Source organism: Anas acuta, chromosome 1 (genome assembly GCF_963932015.1).
Source record: "Anas acuta chromosome 1, bAnaAcu1.1, whole genome shotgun sequence".
In the NCBI taxonomy this organism is placed as follows: Eukaryota; Metazoa; Chordata; class Aves; order Anseriformes; family Anatidae; genus Anas; species Anas acuta.
The window spans coordinates 127454706-127479750 of record NC_088979.1 but is presented as its reverse complement, the minus strand read 5'-3'; the positions used below and the strand labels follow the sequence as shown (position 1 = coordinate 127479750).

The 25045-nt window shown below is 38.4% G+C and overlaps 1 protein-coding gene across 1 annotated transcript in view; it reads left to right on the top strand.

The window, feature by feature from the left end:
- Positions 1-25045, top strand: part of VWF (von Willebrand factor) — a 150028-nt gene that overhangs the window by 81775 nt on the left and 43208 nt on the right. Inside the window, exons 31-37 of the mRNA XM_068654434.1 lie at positions 8420-8563; positions 9517-9681; positions 12173-12216; positions 17300-17477; positions 22547-22767; positions 23689-23881; positions 24498-24839. Coding sequence (XP_068510535.1) covers positions 8420-8563; positions 9517-9681; positions 12173-12216; positions 17300-17477; positions 22547-22767; positions 23689-23881; positions 24498-24839 — 1287 coding nt within the window. The remainder of the gene's footprint in view (positions 1-8419; positions 8564-9516; positions 9682-12172; positions 12217-17299; positions 17478-22546; positions 22768-23688; positions 23882-24497; positions 24840-25045) is intronic.

The following is a 25045-nucleotide window of genomic DNA, read 5'->3' as shown; positions in this document are numbered from 1 at the left end:
CCCTGCCTGAAGGTACTTGTGAAACATCATTTTCTGCTCCAGAAAACTGCATCCTGAAAACACGTCCACTTTAATATTCATGTACTAAAACGTAACAGATTTCCCACTGGGTCTGTGGAAATTCAGTACACATGTGTATTGGTTGTAGGGCCCAGCAAGCAATGATTTTCCTACAGCATATCTGATCTTTCACTAGATACCCTGAGAATTTTGTTCTTTTGGACTAGAACTACATTTGCTCTGGCAGCAGCCTAGCATTAGGGTCCTATAAGAGCTGAGGAATATACAGATTTTTAGGGTCTTTGGCCTACTTTGGACTGTAAAGAGTTATTGGTACAGAAAAGTGGGAAATAAAACCTGACTTCCATAGTTCGCAGGAGGATTAGCCATGATTGCTTTCTCAGCCTGGAGAAATAAAAATACCAGATGGCTGATGAGACTTCTATAGACTCATTGTGGGATAAACTATTACATACAAATAGATAAGTTTTCATGAAGTCTTCTATGGTAATGTGTATAGTAAGCCACACTGACCTGCAGGATAAACAGAAAAAACATGGCCTTTGGGAAATGAAAGGGGAGAGGCAGCCACATGACATACTCGTTAGTGATTTGTTTATGTCTCATTGGAAAGTGCTCAGAGACCGTGATGAGGGATGTGGTATAATGAACTAAAATGGAATAGAGTAGAAGTAGTTCCTCCCAGTGAAGTAATGAAAATAAGTCACTGTGGTCCTGTCCTGCACCTTGTAATGTGTGTGAATTCGGCTGACTGAGTAGGAGACTTGACATCTATGGGAAATGCATTGTTCATTTCATTCTGTCTGTGCTCAGGCCTTTGCAAACACAGAGGCTGCTTAAAAAGGTTAGATAGCTCAGTTAGGATGTTGCAGTTTCCCAGGCAACTTTTCTAGCTTGTCTAGAGGACTTGACCAGATTTACCTATCAAAAAGTATCGTTGCCATCAAACCTGAATTGTTTCTTCTCATCTACACTGTTTTCCCTATGGTAGAAACACAATTCTGTGTAATCCTTATGCAATCTTTACTGATCCAGATCATCCTGTTTCAGTCAAATAATGCAGAAAATAACTGTGGACTTGGGGTGTGTGACTGACTCTTCCTCTCCTTAAAACCGTGGCACTAACAGGGCTTTTCTCCTAGGGTGCTTGCTTGCTCTCACATGCACAGTGTGAGAGACCTGATATATGTGTAATACTTAACATGTAATATGTGCTTGGAAATCATTACTCCTGCTTCAATAGCTGGTAGGTGGAGACAAGTTAGAGATGCACAGCACCAGAACCTGAAGTGTGCCACAGACATACTTATAGGGACCATAGCTGCTCATGTGGAGGGTATAGCTGGATTAAAATAACGGTGTCTGTCCCTGTTCTGTATGGAGTTATTTTCATAATGGGACTGTCACCATTATAGCAGGGAGTATACCCTGTGGGGGTAAATGTACCTCTTTAAATGCTGACCTCACTATGTGCGAACAGAAGTTTCAGGTGAGTTGTTGCCATTGCTGTAAAAGTCTAACTGCAGAGAGCTTTCTCTTTTTATGCTTTCTTTAACAACATGGAAACTCCATGAGAGAGATTTTATTAGTAAGAAATTGTGTAAAACTACAGAGTATTTAAGGGTATCAAAACAAAAAAAAGCAGCTTTTCCATGATTATGGAGTAAGATAACACTGTGTACATTTTGGTTCAAATTAACTATTAAAAAGAAGTTCTGGGGATATTAGGACATAATGAAATAGTGTATAATTTCACCTGAGAAACAACTGAAAATAAGAAAACTTCTCTTCAGCATTCATGGGTATTTAGAAGAGTTATAGGAACCGGTAAGTATCACTTAAAACTTTATAAAACCATGATTTTGTTTGCTTTCTAAACATAGCTCATTTTAGACTGATGTTTTTAAGGCTGCCTGCCTCAGCCTCAAAATTTGGAGAAAGCGTAATTTATATGTGTCAACTGTATTAAAAGCATTGTTAGGGATAGATATGTCTTTTTTTTTTTATTTTTTTCACATTTGGGAAAAAAACCTTGAATGTTTTTACTGACTTTCATAGCTATTAACATGTTTGTATGGCAGCACTCAGCATTGATGCTTGATTAAGACAGTATAAATGTTTCCTTTCAAAAAAGCCCCTGTTTTTCAGCAAGTAAAAGCCCACCATAGCACTGTTCTTGACTCAGCCCTCTGCTCTGATGATTCAGTCAATACAGAATGTTCACAGTCTGGTCTCCTGTTACCCATAAGAGGCTTTGGCAGCAGCTGCTCTAATCTAAGGGCTCTCATCCATTGACAGATCTTGCTTGAAAGGTCTTGCTTGTTTGTTCCCCCGCTACTTTTCCTGATTTGGTAGTGCCAGCTGTTTTCTGAAGCCAGCTTTGGTCACCTACTAGAGCTTCTCTGAGGTGTTCTAATTCACACTCCTGACATGTTTTTTGCTCTCTTGCTTGTATATTAGTTCCTTTCTTACAATGTTTGTGAATTAAATTTGTTGCTGGTGGAGTCTGGGGCCATCAGAACCCCTTGAAGGTAAGAGAAGTGCAGTATTTGTGATCTGAAGACTCAGAAAAACAGAGGAGAGGGTTTGGGAACTAGTAATCTGCTCAGTTCAGTACTGTGAATAGAGTCCAGCAGTTCTGTTAACAGGCACGCATTAATGCTAGAATATCAACGTGATAAGAACAGACCAATTAAAGCATCTGTCTTTGGGATCAGGTTGCAATAGCTATTGTGTTTCAAAATTAAAATGATCTGCTATTTTCTCCAAAAATAAGTAAAAAAAAAAAAAAATCCATCATGCCAAAACCCTAAATTAAGATACAAAGTCCAGTTTCAGGTTTATTGTCATGGAGGGTTGTTCCTGATTTAAAAAGATCTTTGGTTAACGAGATGCAATCTGGACTATCCACAGGCTTCATAGCCTTCGGCTGCTTCTATCCCTCTTCAAGTGCTGAGAAGCTGTTTCTTTTTTTGCTTCTTTCTCCAGAAGCTTTCAGTGCTTGTGGGTGGTTAAGATTTCTTGTAGTACTTTTTCTTCTTGAGATGTTGCAAAAGTGTTAGCAAAACCATTAAGGCCACTTAAGACATGGATTCATATATTCCCATCATGAATCTCTGCATAGCTGGAATCTCCTGCCTGTCACAACTCCACAGACCTTCAGAAGGGCTTCACATTTTATTCCTCGTTTCAGACCAAAAAAAAAAAAAGAAAATAATTGCAAAAGTTGCTTTAAGCAGTTTCTGCTAACCCTGAAGTACCCACTGAACCATTAAACGTCTCAGTGTTCATTTATTTTCTTCTCAATTGGCTTATGCTGGGAGAAACCTTGTTTATTATTTCTTGGATATATTTCCAACATTTTTAGGGCACTTTGTACTGTCTCATTCCATCCAAAATGTTCATAAATGCTAGAAATTTAATATCTGTGATTCAGATTAGTATGCATTTTTGCACGTTATTCTTCCTTTATCCAAATCATTAATGAAATTATCCAGTAAGGGAGAATCTAATGTAATACTCTGTAGAATCCTAGTAAATACCTGCAACCCTACTCAACAGATTTTCTTTTGTCCTTAAAACTTGTTTATGTCCATTTAATCAGCTTTCAGTCCTTGCAAGAACCTGGACGTGACCCATTGTGAATTACTATTTCAGAATACATCTGCCTTGACTGCATATAATGATTTCTAAAAGTAAAATAAAATAAAATAAAATAAAACAAAAATCAAACTTATTCAGAAAAGTACAACTAAGTGATGGAATCCCTTCTCTGTTTTTTGTTTGTTTGTTTGTTTGTTTGTTTGTTTTTTCTCTCTTTGTAGGATATCTTCCATTGTTTTCACTTTATTGGTATTCCATCCATGACTTTTGTTATAGTATAGTTAGGAATGTATCAGCACTGAAAGACGGGAAGAAGGTGCTATGCTGTGGTGCTAGCCTTTAGAAGGACTGACCTATTCTTTCTAGAGTAGCCAATATAGATCAACTTTTGTTGTTGTTGTTTTGTTTTTGCTTTGTGTTTTTGTGTTTTGCCTTGATTTCAGTTCTTTCCTGGATGTGCCAAATGATTAACAACCAGGTCCTCGTGACTACCTGAAAGGCTGCTGGCAGCTCAGTGCACCTGCAAGCTACAATTTCTTTTTCAGTTATTTAGATAAATGTTTAGATGATCATATCTGAGGAGTGTGGGTGTGAATGCATGTGTGAAATTAATCTTGGCCATTATGCCTGTCAGAATTACAATATGTGTAATGTGTTCATGTCCACTGCCTTTGGTAACAGAGTTGTTATATGTCTAATAATGATACTTACAAAATACCCCTTGTCAATGCTAACAAATTTTTGGACACTGTCAGATATTCTTTAAAGAAAAAAATAAATTTGATTTGATTTGATTTGATTTTTAATGGAGCATGATTTAAAATATTTTCTGTTTTAATTGGATTTTCTCTAGGGTCCATTACTGAAATAAATAACTGATGGTGTAGTCCTGTAAAACTAAGCAGATTTAAGCAACGGATTAAAATGGCTGAAAATTATGCATTTCATTAGAACTGTTGTTTTTCAGACATGGTGAGCTCCCTGAGGTAGCCAGCTGCCTGGCCAGGTGGGCAGGACTACAGGGAACCAGAAACAATGCCTAGCTGGTGCAGCTGGAGGAGCAGATTCTTCCTTCTGCCGGCAGTTTTCAGACAGATGCATTTGAAGTGTGCATACTGACACCAGTGCAAACAGTCATGGTGCCAGCAGCAACAGCAATGATGTTAGCCACTAAAGGGGTGTACAGGACCCATGATGGTCTCATAGAGGCTGAAGCCTGTGTGGCTCAGACCTGATCCTTTTAAAGCTAGCTCAGTTATGTCCAAGGTGCTGCAATCTCTCTTTCCAATCCTAATATAGCCTTGTGGTTTGCGATATTTGTTTCGGTGCAAACACTTTAAGCATTTCCTTTATCGATATGAAAATGCCAGATTACTGCTATGTTGCAGTCTAGTAGTAATAAAATGTTCAAACGCTATCAGTGGACCAGGCCGATATACTAGTAGTCAATATTCTTTATAATAGCCTCTTACCATTTTATTATTACTAGAAGTAGAAACAAAGAGCTGAGAAGTGGCATCTTCTTGCTTGGGATGGCAACTTTCTGAATCTCTCAATGTTTTCATTTGATCACATCTTCAGGAACCTGGCTCTCTTCTCTACAGCTGGCTCCAAAATAAGGGGAGAAATCCAAAGAGGTTTTTAGACAAAAAACTAAAATAATTTTTCCGTGCATTAAATTGAGTAATTGTTTCTGGGGGACTTTGAAATAGTCCCTGGTTATATTACAATGGAACTTGATTTTTTTATTACAAATTATAAAAATAATATTTTTTTTTCCAGTTTACAGGTATGTATGACTGACTCTTCAAACTTTCAAAGTTAAGGGGAGAAAGAAAAATAGAACTGGTACAGCTGGTGACCACACAAATGACACAAAAGTCAAAGTGGCAACAAAAATAAAAAAAAAGAAAAAGAAAAAGAAAAGAAAAGAAAAGAAAAGAAAAGAAAAGAAAAGAAAAGAAAAGAAAAGAAAAGAAAAGAAAAGAAAAGAAAAGAAAAGAAAAGAAAAGAAAAGAAAAGAAAAGAAATTCGTAGTACTTTTCATAAATCATTTGTAATTCTTACTTTGCAGAGGTCTAACCTGAAGTACTTGAAAGTTAGAAGCTGAAATACTTTCTTAGCAATTTCTCATAGGACAAAAGGGAAATGAGTTAATCTTCTGGCACAAGAACCATACTGGAGGAATCTCAGGGATTGGAATATACTCATATTATTATTTTCTGTATTTTGTAGTATCCTGTAGTTATGTATAACTAACATGCCATGCTGCATCTAGCGTCAGCATTTACAGACCTATTCAGCAACTACCAGAAAGCAAAGCATTTGTAGCAATGATTATGAGACAGCTTTATTTTATACAAGTTAGTACCTGGGACTAGTTATTTTTTTCTGGTCAGGAATAGTAGCTTGTGGAATGAAATCAACACCATCCAATTAATGATGATATTTCAAAATATTCTGTTGCAAGTAGAAAAACGTTCAAAATTTTCACATAGGAAGTTTTTACTGAATGGAAACTCTGAAGTTTTAATTTCTTATATAAAATATAATATTGGAATTATGACATAAATGAAAACAAAATGACAGAAACAAAATGAATCTACACAGTTGGAAGACTGAAATTAAACTTAGACTTGTCTTTTTTTTTTTTTTTTTTTTTTTTTATGATGATAATTGATAATGCACGTTTCCAAAAAGCATTTTTATTAAACCACCATACACCTCTCTGCTTGAAAACTATTGCTTGAAATAATAGGTTACCCTTCCTAGACAGGAGATTGCTAATGGAGGTAAATGCTCTAGAAAGATGGACTTTTATAGGATGAGAACCTTAATTTGAATCATATTCCTGCAGTATGTGGATAGCAGTTCCTGGTGGCTCCCAGCTCTTCTTTCTAGTTATGAGCATCTACATGTGGGGAGAGATGAGACATGAAAATGAGGCTTAGCCTGTAGGGAGGAAATCATGATAATGAACTAATAGGGGTGTCTGGATAGGGTTGGAAGGAAATATGAGGCTGTCAAGTCACAAACTGTAGGCTATTGGATGCAACAGGAAAGGATGGGGAAGGCAACAGTATTTGAGAAGGTAATACCACCTCCAAAACATTACTGTGACAAAGGAGTTTAGTTTTTTTCTAGATACCTGTTCTAGGCTAGATTCTTCCAAGGCTTAAAATCCTCCTGAAAGCCTAATTTCATAAGTTAAAGCATAATAGAATATCCATTTGGGGTTCTCATTTTATCAATTGTCAATGCGCAAGTGGGCTTCATAGAGGCTGTCCTTGCTTACATTAGTTTAGGAAAAGGATCTTTGCTTCTGCAAATTAAAAGGGTAGGTGACAAGATGAAGTCCAAAGTGTTTAGGTGTGCAAAGCTATTCTGGTGGATTGATGGTTATTTACTATGATCCAACTTCAATCATTTTACAAATGTGTCTATTACTCAAAATTGGTCAGCAAATTCCTTAGGCAAACACATTTCTTCTCAGCAGTTCTTTGCAGACTACTTAGTGGAATTAGTCTTTCACATATTTATTATTCACCATTCAGTGTTTGCTCTGAATGTCACATCTGTCACACAGTATAATTACTACTTCCTGACCTGATAATTTCCCAATCCAAAGGAGCTTTTAAGAAGGGTGCATATGATCATTCCCAGTATAAATACTTGCACATATACATATCTAAATACAAAGTGCTCTCTTGGTGAGATCATGATTTTGAACAAAAATTTGTCTGAGTGTTCACAGACGTTAAATGAAAGGAAAATAGGTACCCATTTAAGCCAGTTTGTGATTTTTGCTGAGGTTAATTTCCACGGTATGTGTTTTGTTTTGTTTGTTTGTTTTTAATATGGGTTGCACGGTAATATTATTGGTTAGCCTGACAAGTCTAGATTTCAGATAATTTGCTGGTAATAGGTAGGCTTTTCATACCCACAGCAAAAACTGATCACATTTGGGAAGGGCTAGATCTCTAGGAACTGAACAACTTGACTGTACCAGTAATGTGGCATGAAGCTGTAGTAGTTCAGATCATATAGCCACTGGATGTCACTGTTGTTCTGCTACTGTGAAATAAGTACATTTTCAAGATTAGGGATCTTTCTTTTTATGTAACGCAATGGTAATACTTCTGGAAAATATAATTACTAAAGCAAGAAGTGTAACTTTATCCTCTTAAGCTAAGGAAAGGTACTAAATAAAATTCCTGATACATCAGAGATTGAAAAGCAAAGGAAGGTTCTTCTATGTTGGGAAGTATTAGTAATACTGGTAGGTTCTTAATAGCTGAGATTTTCCATGTGATAGCAGTAACGCAGACACTAAAAGTCCTTTGAAAAGAAATCCTGTAATTTTCCAGTGCTATATAACCTACTAAAACAACATAAGGTTTAATTTTATAGCCCTTTGTATGATTCTATGAAAACTCTAATGGTTTGGGCTGAAGGGAACTTTAAAGATCATCTAGTACAACCTTTCTGCCATGGACTGGGACACCTTCCACTAGACCAGATTGCTCAAAGCCCCATCCAGCTTGGTCTTGAACACTTACATGTCTGGAACATCCACAACTTCTTTTTCTTTGGGCAACCTGTTCCACTGCCTCACCTCCTCATAGGAAAGAACTTATTCCTTACACTGAACCTAAATCTACCCTCTTTTAGTTTAAAACAGTGATACCTTGTCCTACCACTACCCACCTCCTCCCTTCCTCCCTCCCCCCCCCCCCCCCCTCCCATCATATCTTTAATTTATCTTGAATTTATCTTTAATTTATTTTCTTCTTAGGCAAAGCCATTGACTTTGTAGTTCAGAACACAATGTCAGAATCCCATGGAGGGAGACCAGGTGCATCGAAGATAGCAATAGTCATCGTGTCAGGGAAATCAGAAGACACCGTGGAGACTGCTGCACTTGCTGCAAGAATGAACAGTAAATCTCATTTCACTGTCACTATTTTTAAGCAGAGTTGTTGGTTCTTAAGTAATGCACTAGAACAGAGGGTAAAAAATTCACGCACTGGTATGTTGATTTAAGTTCATTGATACAATCTTACTGTCTGTAGTGTTCTGGTAAGAAACAGGCCTGAAGAAAACCTTCAGGATGAAGATGCCTTTGAATTACTGGTAAAATCAGGATTAATCTCCAATTTAAGCCAAACAGCTTCCATACAATTTCTAAATTAGTGGTACTTCATTTTCCTGGTGCCTGTGGATAGACAAGGATGATGTGATTTAATGTTATAAATTCAACACTGTTGCAGTACAGTGTATCTTGGAATATTCATAAATAAAGGGAGGATTTGGTCAGGGTCTGTATTGACTTCTACGGGAATTTGGTTTTGGTATTGATGTGTGCTGCATGTTTTTTTTCAAATTTTTTTTGGCTGTTGCCTCTGTACCTCAGCTTCCTCAGGTGTGTTCCTGAGGAACAGTGACTTCCTTTGCTGATTGCTTTGGGAGCTCTTGAATAAGACAAAGCCTAAATAACAACTATTTAAAAAAAAAAAAAAAAAGAAAAAAAAAAAACAGCTTGAAAATAATCCGGTTGCTGTGTAACTGAAGAAAGAAAAAGACACACTGAGATTATTTTACATTTGAAAAAAAAGTGAAGATGTTGTCATTAAATCTGCAGCTGCATTTTGTTGACCTTACATAATCTTATTAATGTTTGGGGTGAATAGAGTTCATTTTAGCTGACATTGTGATTAGAACATCACCATTTCTTCCCCAAATTGCCTTTAACCTATGTGATGCAAGTAATATGTAAAAATTGACTGTTGAAATAATTTTTTTTTTTTTTAAAGAAGCAAATGAAATGCTAAAAACAGCAACAATCTTCTCTTGTGCCTTACCCATTTAAGACCATTTATTCTCTTTTCCTAGGAGTGTCCTTGTTTCCTATTGGAGTTGGGAACAGATATGATGAAGAGCAACTCAGGATTTTGACTGGGCCATCAGCTGTTAATAGAATCATGAAGCTCCAGAATTTTGAAGACTTATCCACTATGATCACACTGAATAGTGAATTTATTAATAAAGTGTGCTTGGGTAAGTTCACTATAGTTGTGGCCACATAATTTGAGCAAAAACAAAAATCAAAATGCAAAAAGCAGCAAAAAGAGTGGCAACGTGCTGTGATGTTTATTCCTGTGTTGATTAACGTAACTTTCACTTAATTTCAGACAAGAATCCAATAATTTATTTTAGGCTTAGAAGTCAGACTAATTCTCCTTTGTTACTATTTCACTGACAATCATCAAAAATATTAACTTAGAGCACCTCCATCACTTAGGTGGAAAACTGAATCTGAGCACTTTTAGCATGTAGCCAAATTTTATTCTGATTAATCAGCTTTTTGTGAGCCTTTTAAACTGCCTAGGCTTGAACTTTCAAGATACCATCTTCTTAGTTATCAGGGCTGGACGTTAAATGAGGGACATCAGAAAAGCTCAACTTGTCATGAATGAGTGGGGGCGTGCTTCAAAATGTTAAAAGCTAGCTGTGATTAAAGATTTCAAGTTACATATCTTTCTGCACAGACTTTAGATGAATATAAATCATCTGCAAATGATTTATATTAAGTGTAAGAAAATAAAAGAATAAGAAAGACTTAACTCTAAACTGTTTCTGAGAAAAAATTAGTACTTTGGGGGAGGTGGGGAAGACGTAAATGTTTTTAAACAAACATTAGTTTATTTGTAGAGATCAGTGCCCACCAGTTAAAAAAGATCACTTCAACTCTGGACATATTTTACTTGTTTTGCCTCCTTGGTCTGTGTGTGTATAGGTATTTATTACTCCTGTTGTTTTTGTTATTTTTATTACAATAGGAATTACGTGTCCTCTTCACAAACCACTGTCTTACTGTGTTAGACATTGCATGTTTACTAGCTTTACAAGTACTTAGTTAAGTCTCTATTAAAATTAGTGGACATTTTTTTCAGAGCCAAGTACCACTAAGAATGAGGAAGTTGCAAAGTGTGCACAGTCCAGCTCTAGAGATATCCGATCAGTCTCCACTGGGATAACTTCTGGCATTAAAACCTCTCCAGAGCATCAAACAGCTGCCATTTTCTAGATTTTAAACAGCTGCCATTTTCTTTCTTTTCTTTAAACTAAGCTTTTAAAGAAGCATTTCCTCTCCTCACACTGTAAAATGTGATTTTCTTGTCCTAAATTACATTGAACCAAGATATAGGATGGGAGCAGGAATTTGAAACCAGTAACTGTTGCAGTCTGTGCTTTAACTATTGGTACTAGATGTGGAAGTTTTATATTATTATAAAAAACAATTTCAGCTTTTCCAACAGGACAAAGTGTGTGATGAAAAAGTTGAATAGTAGATGTCTTTTACGAGACAACCATATCTGAAAAATTTGGCTCTCCCTTTTGTTGGTGGTAAAACCTTTTGTTATAAAATGGGAAATGATCTTCCTTTTTTTTTTTTTCTTTTCATTTTTTCTTTTTTTTTTTGTTCTTTTCTCTTTTCTTATTCCTTTTTTCCTTCTTTTCCTTTTTCCCCTCTTTTTCCTCTCTCTTCTGTTTTTCTTTCCTCTTTATATCTTTACAAAAATTTATTTAAGTTTCTTACATTCTGTTAAGTATTATTTTCCCCTCCAGACTAATATAGTCGAATTTCTTGTATGGAGGGAGTCTTGTTTTATGTATGGAAGTGTACCAAGAATAATACTATAATAAAGGTTTAAAAGATTTCCTAAGTGCTTTCAAAATACATTACTTATCCTGGAAAAGACAGAGCATATAGGGTATATATGATAGCATAATGTAGTACTGTATAAAGAGTTTTACTAGTCAGTGTTTTAATTTCCTAGATGCATGCTCATTGCTATACTATACTACGTATATGAAATTATCTACCATGTAACTTCAGTTGTGTTGTAAAAGCACATAAGCATGGAAACTGCAATTCAGTGAACACCTTGTGACCATCTAAATCATTATATAAAAAATTGCCCATTATAAGAATGTGTAAATGTAATGACACTGAATTTGAATATTCTTAGTGCAGGTTTCTCATGTTTACACCAGTTGCTGACAAACCTTACTGTGGGGTTACTCCTTGTATTTATCTTTCTGCATTTAGTAAGGTGTGTGTGTGGAAATTCTCATCACCTGTTAATTAGAAGAAATATTCTTGATTCAACACAAGAAGTAAGGCTAGAACCAGCTCAAGCTAAATCCACGATCTTTTAAGTACCATCTGGATAGCAATGTATGTCAATACAAGGAGTACTATGGAATTGGAGCCTAACTGGTTCAATACCTTCTGTTCACAGGGTATTTTGGGGTCCAGTGTCACTGCAGAAGTCAGGTAATGATAGCAGTAACAATGTTTATGCATTCTTTGACTTACTCTAGTACCCTTTGGGCCAATGATTGTGTTCTTCAGGTAGGGACAGTCACAATGAATTCTTATGGTCTAATTCACATTTTTAAGTAAACTGTATTTCTGGTGACCACCACATAAAAGCCTAGATAAGGGGGAGAGATGGTTAAAATATACCTGTTTCTCTTTCAGACCCTGTCAGAGAATGTATAGATGAGGATGGAAACAAAAAGAAAGTAAGTGTATTGCCTGTTCTTCAAAAGGTTTACAAGTTACAATGTTTATGCAGGACCACGAATACTTGCATACATACCTTCGAACAAGAACAAGTGTGGGGGCAATATTAAGTAATTCTTTTCAAGATTTTTGAGGAGGAAAATTGTGGTGTTTGAAGTGATGGGATTGCTTTACATCCGAGAGAGTTCCTCCAACACCTGATCTTGCAGTGTGTAGAATGTGATTGAAGGCTGTGTAGAGCCAAAAAAAAAAAAAAAAAAGACAGCATTTGTATTTTTGTATTCCCAGACAAAGAAAAATATATTTCCATCACCTGGTAAAAGAACTTCTGGGAAAGCTAAATATGGCCAAAATAAAGGCATGTGTATAGGAGAAGGCAACATTACTACCCAGACACCCTCCTTTTACTTTGATTTTTCCCTTGTGAAGACGAGTGTAAGGAAGGATGTGGCTAATAAGGAAATACTTATGAATTGTCTAGACACAGGGAATATATATATTTATATCAGATTTGCTTTTTAATGTTGACCTCAGTCAGCTAGTCAGACAACAGAATGGTTAAGCTTCAGCTGATTAGACACTAAGTATGATATTGTGGCTGTGATGTTTGTCATAAGGTTTGACACTTAATTAAGGAAAAAGAAAACGAACAAAAAAAAAAACACTCATTTAATCGGGAAGGAAGGGAAGGGAAGGGAAGGGAAGGGAAGGGAGGAAGGGAAGGAAGGGAAGGGAAGGGAAGGGAAGGGAAGGGAAGGGAAGGAAGGGAAGGGAAGGGAAGGGAAGGGAAGGAGGAAGGGAAGGGAAGGGAAGGGAAGGGAAGGGAAGGGAAGGGAAGGGAAGGAAGGGAAGGGAAGGGAGGAGGAGAGGGAAGGGAAGGGAAGGGAAGGGAAGGAAGGGAAGGGAAGGGAAGGAAGGGAAGGGAAGGGAAGGGAAGGGAAGGGAAGGGAAGGAGGGAAGGGAAGGAAGGAAGGGAAGGGAAGGGAAGGGAAGGGAAGGGAAGGAAGGGAAGGGAAGGGAAGGGAAGGGAAGGGAAGGGAAGGGAAGGGAAGGGAAGGGAAGGGAAGGGAGGAAGGGAAGGGAAGGGAAGGGAAGGGAAGGGAAGGGAAGGGAAGGGAAGGGAAGGGAGGAGAGGGAGGAGAGGGGAGGAGAGGGGAGGAGAGGGGAGGAGGAGAGGGGAGGAGAGGAGAGGAGAGGAGAGGAGAGGAGAGGAGAGGAGAGGAGAGGAGAGGAGAGGAGAGGAGAGGAGAGGAGGAGAGAGAGGAGAGGAGAGGAGAGGAGAGGAGAGGAGAGGAGAGGAGAGGAGAGGAGAGGAGAGGAGAGGAGAGGAGAGGAGAGGAGAGGAGAGGAGAGGAGAGGAGAGGAGAGGAGAGGAGAGGAGAGGAGAGGAGAGGAGAGGAGAGGAGAGGAGAGGAGAGAGAGGAGAGGAGAGGAGAGGAGAGGAGAGGAGAGGAGAGGAGGGAGAGGAGAGGAGAGGAGAGGAGAGGAGAGGAGAGGAGAGGAGAGGAGAGGAGAGGAGAGAGAGGAGAGGAGAGGAGAGGAGAGGAGAGGAGAGGAGAGGAGAGGAGAGGAGAGGAGAGGAGAGGAGAGGAGAGGAGAGGAGAGGAGAGGAGGGAGGAGGAGAAAAATTCCTTTTATTTTTTCATTTGAACCACAGGTACCCAGACCTCTGTGCTCCTAGCAGCAGACACATATATGTGTATAAGTCCTGGGAAGCCTGAACTTGAATTTCAACATGCCAGGTTTCCTTTTTTTTTCGGGTGATAAACTTATATCACCATTTCTGTAATGGTTAAATGCTTTTGCAAGAAAAGAAGCCAGGCTAGTCCATATAAAAAAAGATTCATACTTTATAATGGTAGCCTTTTGGGGGACTTTATGTTACATATTCTGTAAGCCAGAAAAACTGGGTTTTAGAAGACACTGCCAGCATGGTATCCAGGACCTTCTGGAGCAGGCAGTTGATCATCACATGGTGCCTGTAGGACACAGAAGTGTTTTCTCTCTGATGTTCCTCTTCTGACTCAGGGGTAGTAATGTGCCATTGTAGGCTTGTTACCTCTTCCAGAGTAGTCTACAAAACCACTGGGATGAAGAATTGAATTCTTCATCTTCGCTGTCATGAATTCTTTCCCAATGCAGAAAACACAGGCTCCAACACTGGATCCACAGTTCTTCAGACATTACTTAGAGTTGCTCAAGATACTCAGCTCCCCGTGTGGGACATCCATCAAGCACATTCAGATTGTGGGAACTGACCTCTTGCTGTTTTCAATGGAAACCAAAGTTCTCAGAATCAAAAATCTCAGCCTAAATCTAATCTAATATCATGAGTGATATGATTCATTACATTTTTCTCTTATTACCTTCTACCTGGAAATAACTGTTGAAAGAAATTTCATGGTTAAGGTCACTGTCAGTAGCACAAAGACAGAAGATCAAATGTGCTAGGTCAGGGCAAAAATCCATCCAACTCTCTGTATTATGTGACCAAAACTAGAAATCAGGGAGGAATGCAGGTTAAGTATTTATGATACTTCCAGAACTTTCCTAGCCTTGAACAATTTTTGACTCAGGAACACCCTGAACTGCAAGTGGTGCATTTTTGTGTTTAGTAGTGCTCAAAAGATTTCTCTTTCATTAATTTGTTCAGTCACTGTTTGAATCCAGTTAAGTTTCAGCACTTGTGGTGTCCTGTGCTGAGAAGTTCAAATAGCTCTAAATACAGACTGTGTAAAGAGCCGCTATTTTAATATCATTTGAACTTGCCACATGACAGAACATGAGAATGAATATGACAGATTGAGGTTTTTTAATATAGTTAATTATCATTGGTAGTCTTGCTTTGATGCTTTTAAACAGGCATACAGGTGATAACAGAAGTGTAAATACTTGTCTTAGATTGTTAGGACTTCATGGTGAAGTAATCTGCATAGCTATCTTCCGCATTTTCACTGTGCGTATGACAGTAGAAATCACATTGCTAAACTAGTGGTTGCCATAACCAAACTTTTCTAGTATTGTTCATCACTTGATTTAGAGAAGAACAACCAATCAACCAAAACCCAGAGTAAATTAAAAGCTACCAGCTGATGAATCCAGTCCAGGCATATGTCTCTTTCCTGTGCATCCACAGTAATAGAAAGAGAGCTCAAGTCTAGGTCTGTAGATTCAGAGCTCCCTCAGAGCGGAAGTCTGAGTTTTCCTCCGGTGTGCTGGCAGGCCAATCTGTTGTGGCATGGTTGTCCTTCACTATTCAGAAATCTTTGCTTTTGCTTTCTATCCTACTTTCACTCCTACAATTTCATATCAGTTGGGATTTAGGATTTCTTTCTCTTCATAGTCCCTCAGTTTTCCTCTGCACTGTAATTCTTGGCTTAGTTTGGATCCTTCAATTGATATTTTCAGTTTAGTGTGGTGTGCTTTGCTTTTCTTGTCCAGCTCTTAGATGTTTTCCAATAGATGTCCTATAGAGGAGTGAAATAAAAACAATTAAATATGTATGGAAGCCAGAGAGTCTTTTGCCAGACTTGCACAGCTGTATATGTACCCTTCCAGGTGCTCCACTTTCAACGAGTTGAAGGCGAGACTCCTATAATTAAAAAACATTCAATTTTTTCATATCTAAATATTTTTTCCCTACTTAAAGCTCCTCACATTACTTTTCTCTCGGCTCACAAGCCTGAAAAGTATATACATAAAAAAAGTATTAAGTCACGTTCAGGACAAGTTCCCTTCTGAAATCCTGAAACATACAAAGCATACACAGCAAATTAAGTCATATTTAATATGTACATTTTTATGGCTGCAAATCTGTCAGTTCTCTTTTAGACCTGATGGTATCACATAGCTCAGAGCTACAAAGCATGACTTTTACATCACTGTTCTAGGTCTGCACAATAGTGAAGAATAGGCTATGAATTATGTGAATTATGCTGTTATCTACCTAGATATTTTATCACTTTGTTCTTTTTCATGGGAGTGAGAGATAAGCTAAAGAGGAGAGGATGGGACATAATCTAACCCAATAACAATATTTTCTTTGCCACATATCTCTGCTTGTGAATATCAAGAAATGTTATCCAATGCAAAGAAACACTGCCTCATTAGTCTTACTATGGCTTCTGAACTTACCTCTGTAGATATAGACAGGTCTGGAAAGGGCTGTTTCCCACACTTGGGAATCCTCTTGGGAGTGCAGACCACAGGGATGAACACTCTGTTTTGAAATTCATTGAGCCTATTTATGGGTTTTAGAGGACTGTGGGATTGGGGCCAGAGAGCTCAGCTTTTTACAGATATGAATCTTGAGCTATTCCAGATTTGTGACCACATCTATTTCTTTGTCATTTAGCAGTATGCAATCCCACTGCCTTAAAATATTGTTTATCCTAAAGAACAGTCTTCTAAAGAAGAGGATGTATTTTACATATTATTTTTAATTTTACAATAATACTGTGTATATCCTATAACATTAATCAGGTAAATGAACAATTTCCCTGTTGGCAGGGATGAATTGTTATAAAGTTTTGGAGCTGTGGATAAAATAGCTATAGTATTGCACGCCTTTCTAGCTTGGACTGAATATTGTTAATTCCTGCTGTGCCATGACCATCTGTGCTCAGAGCTCTTTCTAAAATAATTTTACAGCTTATGAAAACTAAAGGCTTTGACATTTAAAGAAACGCCAAGGGGAATTCTTTATTGACTATGTTATCCATGCATGCTGTAGGATGGCTAAGCTAACAATAGATGGAGTACCAGATACTTCATTCTATTGTAACCAAATGTCTCATATTCTAGACTATTATCTTTTGCTTGGAATTTCAGGGTCTATTTCTTGCAATGGTGCTACATTTAACTTTCTCATGCTCATGAAGTTCTTAATACACTGCATTCTATTATTTATTTTTTCAAAGCTAATTTGAGTAACACTGCTGTCAGCGTCACTTCACATGCTAGCTGGAGGTTATGGAATGGAGTATGGTAGAAGCCAAGTTTTACATTTTTCTCCCTTCAATCCACCTCAGACCCCTAATGATGTTCTCTTCAGTTACTTTATATTCGTGTCTCTTTATTCAGCCTGGTGACAAATGGACATTACCAGATCAGTGCCACACCGTGACATGCTTTCCAGGTGATTACACCGTTCTGGAGAGCCACCAAATTAACTGTGAGAGAATGCCAAAACCTGTATGTCACAGCAATCTTCCTGCTGTTAAGGTTGAAGAAACTTGTGGCTGCCGATGGATGTGTCCATGTGAGTATCTATCTTTGCATGTATGTACCCCATCCCCCTCCCTTGAAATATTTATCAGAAAGGTAATGCTGAATTCAATAAAGTGATGCTAAGCCATTGCATAAATCAAAGATGCCTGAAGTGGGAGGAACTGACAGTGTACATCATTTAGAGAGCTACATGCATGAGGGTCTCACTGATGCCTGGAACATGTAGTAGTATTAGCAAGTTCAGGGCCATTATAAATTCATTTTTAGATAAGGATAGCTACAGTGCTTTATTTGAGAATCTTACAATCAATTTCCAAAGCTGTTGGTACCAGAAATGAGTATGCATGGGGGAAAGCAGAAATTTTTCTGAGCAAACCGTAAGCAAATTATGTATTCTTGGTCCATCCCTAGGCTTTAGGGTTTGGCCTGACATCAGTCGAGCACATATACTGAAGACACAACAACAGAAAACTCTCCTGCTGACACAAAACCTCACACTGAATGTGGCATAACGACCACGTAGACACCAGGGTTCTTTTACGATCAGTAACTGCTACTTCTTTATTAATGATATAACTTCATCTCTCTCTTACTGAGGTCCTAACTTCATCTCTCATACTGAGGGTGTTATAACTGAAGTCTCAACTCAATCTGAATTTAGTAATATTTATACTTATAAAAGGTATAAAAGGCAAGTAAACAGCACTGGGTGTGCAGGGAGTCTACACTCCACCAACACCTACACACGAACATCAAACATTCTAAATATACAGAACATTGTTTTACATACTAAACCCAAGTATGCCTATACATTTGTACAATCAGAAAAGGTAACACACAATCCTTTAAATTCCATGACTTAACAGTCTCCATTTTCCATTCCTTTTGAACAATATGTCTTGCTTTAAGTTGTCAAGCAACTCGGTCTTCAGGCCTTATGTATCCCGTTCTTCCCGAATCGAAATAAAACATATCCATCTCCTCTTCAAAGCCAATGAGGCCTGGGTCAAAAGGCACATTCAGGTCAACAGGGGGCGTAACAGCAAAAGCCTTCGATGGCTGTAGCAGCAGAGGGGCCCATGGCGTTAACAGTCGGATCAGTAAAGGAGCCCACAGCTCCCTCACTGTCTGGCAAACCACAGGTTTGTGATTGTGGCCCCACAGGGCTCTTTAAGGCCTCAGAGATTGCTCGCCAGGTGCTGAGCAATCCCACTGTAACGTTGTCATTTTTAGTTGCAGAGTCCCACACCTTGACCTCAGTTTGGTCCCATAATTCAGGCTCATAAACTGTCCAATTGTTAAGAAGGAGAATAATCTGTAAGGTTACTAGGACGGTCTTTGTTCCTAAGGATGTATGATTCCCGATAATGCACAACTGCTTACCAGCGAGAGGCAGTTGTGTGTGCGGCTCTGCTTCTCTCAGCTCGAGCTTCTCTCCAGCTCCAGTGCGCCTGTTTCCAGCGACTTTCTGTAGGAGCTTCTCTGAGCGGTTTGCTGAGTCTGGCCGAACCTATCTTCATGAGGCAATCAAAGTGCCTGTTCCCGTCCTGGTCTCCATCTGCCAGCCTGTTCCTCTTCACTTCTTTTTCCTGCTTCTTTATTGATGTAACTTCATCGCTTTATCGCTTTGCCTTTTTCTTTTTTTTTTTTTTTTTTTTTTTTTTTTTTTTTTTTCTTCTCTTGAGGGCAGTTTCCCCTCTTATACCCTTCTCTCCACAGCAGTTCTTTTCAAAACAACTTTTCATTGGTCAAACAACTTTGAATGTAACAACAACAGCATACACCCAGAAACATCCATGCCTTAAGGGCTGGAGAACAAGAGAATCATCTGGAGAACAAGAAACCCCAGACTGCATGGAGTCTCCTGAATCACCCTTCTTTGTTCCCTCTAGACTCTTTTATATTCCTGATGGCCTCGTCGTTAAGAGTCTAATGTTATCTCAACCATGGGGCTTTCCAACCCCCATGGCCACATTCCTAAATCTCCCCCTTCTTTATTAATATCAACCATTTTCTCGACACGAATTACTACTCCATATATAACAAAGACCATCTAGTTCCATCACCCCTGCCATGCACAGGAACACCTCCCACTAGGCCAGGTTGCCCAAAACCCATCCAGCCTAGCCTCAAACACTTCAAGGGATGGGGTATCTACAGCTTTTCTGGACAAGCTGTTCCAGTGCCTCAGCTCCCTCATAGGAAAGAATTTCTTCCCAATGTCTAATCTAAATCTACCTTCTTTTAGTTTTGAACAATTATCCCTTGTCCTATTTTTACATTCCCAGATAAAGAGTCTTTCCCCATCTTTCTTGTAGGCCCCCTTTAAAGTACTGGAAAGCTGCTATAAAGTCTCCCTGGAGCTTTCTCTTCTCCAGGCTAAATAACCCCAACTTTCTCAGGCTGTCTTCACAGAAGAGGTGCTGCAGCCCCTTGATCATCTTTGTCACCCTCCTCTGGACACACTGTAATAGGTCTTTCTTATGCTGGGACCCCAGAGCTGAACATGATACTCCAGATGGGGTCTCATGGGAGCAGAATAGAGGGGGAGAATCACCTCCCTTGACCTGCTGTCCATACTTCTTTTGATGCAGCCTGGGATATGATTGGCTTTCTGGGCTGCAGTTGTACATTACCAACTCACGTTGAGTTTTTCGTCACACCTCCAAGTCCTTCTCAGGACTGCTCAATTCACCACCCGGCCTGTATTTGTGCTTGGGATTTCTCTAACCCAGGTGCAGGACCTTGCACTTGGTCTTGTTGAACTGCATGATGTTTGCACCTGCCCACATCTCAAGCCTGTCAAAGTCCCTCTGGATGGCATCCCTTCCCTACAGTGTGTCAGCCACACGACACAGCTTGGCATCATCAGCAAACTTGCTGAGGATGTACTCAGTCCCACTGTCCATGTCAACAACGAAGATGTTAAATAACACCGGTCCTAATACTGACCCCTGAGAAATACCACTTGCCACTGGTCTCCACCTGGACATTGAGCCATTGACCACAGCTCTGTGTTGTCAGTTGAGTGTGACCATCCAGTCAATTCCTTATCCACCGAGTGGCCCATCTATCCAATCCATCTATAATTTAGAGACAAGGATGTTGTGTGGGACAACATCAAATGTTTTGCACAAGTCCAAGTAGCTGATGTCAGTTGCTCTTCCCTTATCTACCAATGCCTTAACCCCACCATAAAAGGCCACTGGATTTGTCAGGCATAATCTGGCCTTAGTGAAGGCATGTTGACCGTCACCAATCACCTCTTTGTTTTCTGTGTGCCTTAGCACAGTTTCCAGGAGGATCTGCTCCATGATCTTGCTGGAGCAAGACTGAGGCAAGACTGACTGGCCTGTAGTTCCCCAAGTCTTCCTTTTCCCCCTTTTTAAAAGTGGGGATTATGCTTCTACCTTTTCTAGTCACTGTAGACTTCACTGGAATGCCACGATTTCCCAGATGTACTTGCTTAGCAACTTCATCCAACAGTTCTCTTAGGACCTTCAGATGCATCTCATCAGGCTCCTTGTAAAGTATCTTGAAACACTGCTTGTCCAAAACTGAAATCAAAGCCCTACTGAAAATTATAACTAAAATGCTCTTCATTTATAAACAAAAGTGATTTAAAAACTCTATACCTGAAGAAACAATAGCATAAAAAGTTGATATGACACCTTCTTTTAATCACCATTCTTTTTCTCTTTTTGTTTTGTTTTGTTTTGTTTTGTTTTTTTTTGTTTTTCACTTTTCCCTTCTTATCTCATTGAATTATTTTCATAAATTTAGGAAGAAAATGTATTGTTTCTTGCAAAAATGTCTATCTACTGTATATGTATCTGAGCCCTGAAATACTGACAAATACTTTTCCAAACTGGAAGTACTTGAAGAAGTGTTTTTATTATGTCATGTAACTGAGTTCAGAGGATCAGGATCAGGAGTTGTGCCATAAAGCTGCTTGTTTGCTGAACTAGTTAAAAATATTATAGCAATATGATTTGATGTCTGATTCATGACTCTTGGGTATTTATGGACAATATTTAAATGGAATGCACTCATACATTTTGTGTTACAGAATACCTATGAGAAATTTAAAATGATTCCCATTATCCTTTGAATCTTTTTAGATGTCCATGAATAAAAAAAAGGTTGAAAAACTTTGTTTTATTGCTAACTTGTTTACTTGTTTCACTGTTGTTTACACAAGAAACTTTACAAGCTGGTTCAGCTGGGAAATGCAGTTTGAAGGTCAAGGAACAGGAAACAAATTATTCTTATCTCTCAATGGAAGCCAGCTTGCTGAGCTATTAATGAGAATTTTCTTCCTGCATTTTTAGCTGACACTTCTTTTATTGCCCTTATTGTCTTTAAGCAAAAGATTTGAAAATGTATGAATCTGAATCATCCTTTTGTTCAGGTTCTGTTTAGGTACTTGTGGTATTTGTTTTCCAGTTCATGAAGAAAGAAATGGAAGTGTTTATAACGTAATGACAAGAATATTGAACTGTCAGTTGGCTATTACTTGAGCCTGCATACATTTTTTTATCTTCTCTTTTTCTGAATAAAAAATCTGAAAAAAAAATCCCTTTGAATTCACTTTTGAAATTTTAAATAAGAATGAAATAGTACTGTGTTTGAAACAAAGTAATACTACACAGAATAAAAAGCAATGTCACAATAAAAATACTGTGAGATTTAAAGATAAGTATGTTACAGCCTTTCTACAAATAGAGAAGGTATACAGCTTCCTTGATTTTATTTTTCATATTAAATTTATTAATAGATCATGTTCAATGTGAGGGAGCTTCACAGTAAGCGATTTTCCTAAAGTTTATCCAAGTATTTTGCAGTACTAATTGCTCCAGACAAAGATACTTTAAAAAATGTAATTTTTAAAAGTAATTAAGTGATTTTGTGATTGTGTTAATGAAAGTTTCTTGTCAATGATTTACTACAGCATTTTCAATTCAATAACTTCTTCACTTTCTCGATTAATTAACTGCATGTGCCCATAATGATTGTGAAGAAATAGTCTAATTTGAAGGAAAGCAAATGCTTACAAGGCTTTTTTTTTTCTTTTTTTTTTTTTTTTTCATTGATTTGCAGGTGTCTGTATGGGAAGTTCAACTCGGCATATTGTCACATTTGATGGGCTGAATTTTAAACTGACTGGCAATTGCTCCTACAGCTTGTTTCAAGATATGCAACATGATGTTGAAGTTCTTCTCCATGAAGGACCATGCAGAGCAACACTGAAAATGAACTGTATGGACTCTATTGAAGTGAAACATCATGGTGTATCTGTTCAGCTCTTCAGTGACATGACAGTAAGCTAAACACAAGAAAGTGATCTGTGCATTCTCTGCTTATGCTGTAGAATTTTAGGTTAGGAGGACAGATTTGTTTCTTTTATCCAGTTTCTGCTCCCCTTGCAGCCTATTCTTAGTAATCTAAGAAAATACCTCATTTAAATCTCATGATGTGTTCTACATTCAAATAATAACCCAGCCATGTTTCTCTTCTGGTTCTCCCGATTGTGCTGGGTTGACAATGTCAAGGACGTGGCAATGTCTCCCAGACACTGCCAGAAAGGCGGGGATTACAGACAGGACCTACTGCACTCTGATTCTTGTTTGTTGGCAGAGGTTCTTTACACAATGTTATCATTTAGCGTGTGGGAGAGCAGTCTGTACTCTTCACATACCTATGCAAGACTGTGGCCACCTGAAGAGTTAGGGAATCAGCCTCAGAAGGAACACCATCGTAGAGATGGTTTTGCATATTTTATAGACAGAGAAGTATTCAAATTGTGTATGACAAATTTGCAGTCTATTCCTAAGGGAGTCAGCTAGCCTACAACAGTGATCTCTTATAACTCATGCAGTAAAATAGGATGGACAAAACCACTGGTGACCAGTCAGGGTGGATAACCTTGACTTTCACTGATGCTTAATGATACTCAGGGTCTGGAGGTAGCGTTTTAGCTTCATGGAATTAGGCTACTGGTCTGTATATACACGATGTGGTATGAATGTCCTCATATGGAAAAATGCTGAAGAAGTTGTTTGACTAATACACAGAATGTAGATCAAGTAATTCTGTGCATGTTTAGAACCAATAAAAAGTTACAGTTTGCAAAATTAATTCTTATATTCAGGTTCAGTCAAAATGTGTTTAAACTGTAAGAATGGATTGATTTTTAACTGCTTGTCACAACTGATGTGATGATCTTGCCTTTGTGGAAACAGGTGGCTGTTGATGGTAGAAGCGTTCGTATTCCCTATTCTAGCAATTTGTTTGAAGTCACTGTCTATGGAGCAATAATGCATGAAATCAAGTTCTCCCATCTTGGCCATAATCTCACATTTACTCCAAGAAACAATGAATTTATTCTTAAACTTAATCCAAAGAGGTTTTCTTCAGGAACACAAGGGCTTTGTGGTAAGTTTGAAAACTAGTCTTTTTAACAGCTTCCTACTTGGGCTTGAACTATGTTGGAATTTGTGTGATCCTGAACCTCGTAAACTCTTTGAGCAGATCCTGTATTGCACACTGATAATCTTTGTTGTTTTCCTACTATGCCTATCAGTGTAACAGCTCACTGATTCCCAAAAATACCTTAAAAAGAACAAGGCTATGCATCTGTCATGTTTTCCTTTTTCACGTTATCTGTTCAAGGAGATTTTTTTTCTGTTAAATGAGGCATTAACCTTAGGTTCTTGCATATATTTGTGCATGTATGTGAGAGGCATATACTATGCTTGGACTGAAGATGAAGGGTTTGTGGGGGATACCTCTGCTTAGGAGAGTTAATTTTATGGCACCTTTTACAATAGGTTAGACATCTATGGCATAATATGTGTCTCCTGTAACAAGGAAACAAAACTCAGGGTCTTTATGCCTATTTTGGTAACTGCTATAAAAAATGTCAACTCATCTTCCCCATGGAGTTCTCTAAGCAGCTCCAACCATCTCTGTCTTGTGCATGTTTTCTCTATTTTTTTTCTACTTATGACTGTATTCAGACTGTTTCTTTTCATTTTACTCACCCTCCTAGGGGTGTGTGACCAGAACCATGCCAATGACTTCACATTACGTAATGGCTCTGTCACTTCTGACAGTGGCGTATTTATTCAGGACTGGACATTGAAAGAGCCAGGGAAGATCTGTGAAGTCCGGAGAGAAGATCGATGCTCTGAGCATGCTGCAAGACGTTGCCACCTCCTGCTCTCCGATCAGTTTGCAGAGTGCCACAGGATAACTCCCCCCAACACGTTTTATGAGTCCTGTGAAGAGAACAGCTGCTATGAGGATGAAGTCTGCGAGATGATAGCTACTTATGCTCACATATGCAGGGAAAATGGGATCTGCATAGATTGGAGAACACCCGAGTTCTGTCGTAAGGAATTTACCATACAGTACAACAGATGCATAAATTGTTTGACTCAGTGATGATGATGATAATGGCCATCTTGTCAGTGCAATATTAACTTTTGAATACCACGTAATGGGGCAGAAGTTGCAGGTCAAGTTTCATGTATTCTTCTCCTGGCTGTGTTTTCTTTCTATATCTGTTGGATGTCAGGAGTTTGTAAGTGCTGTGAG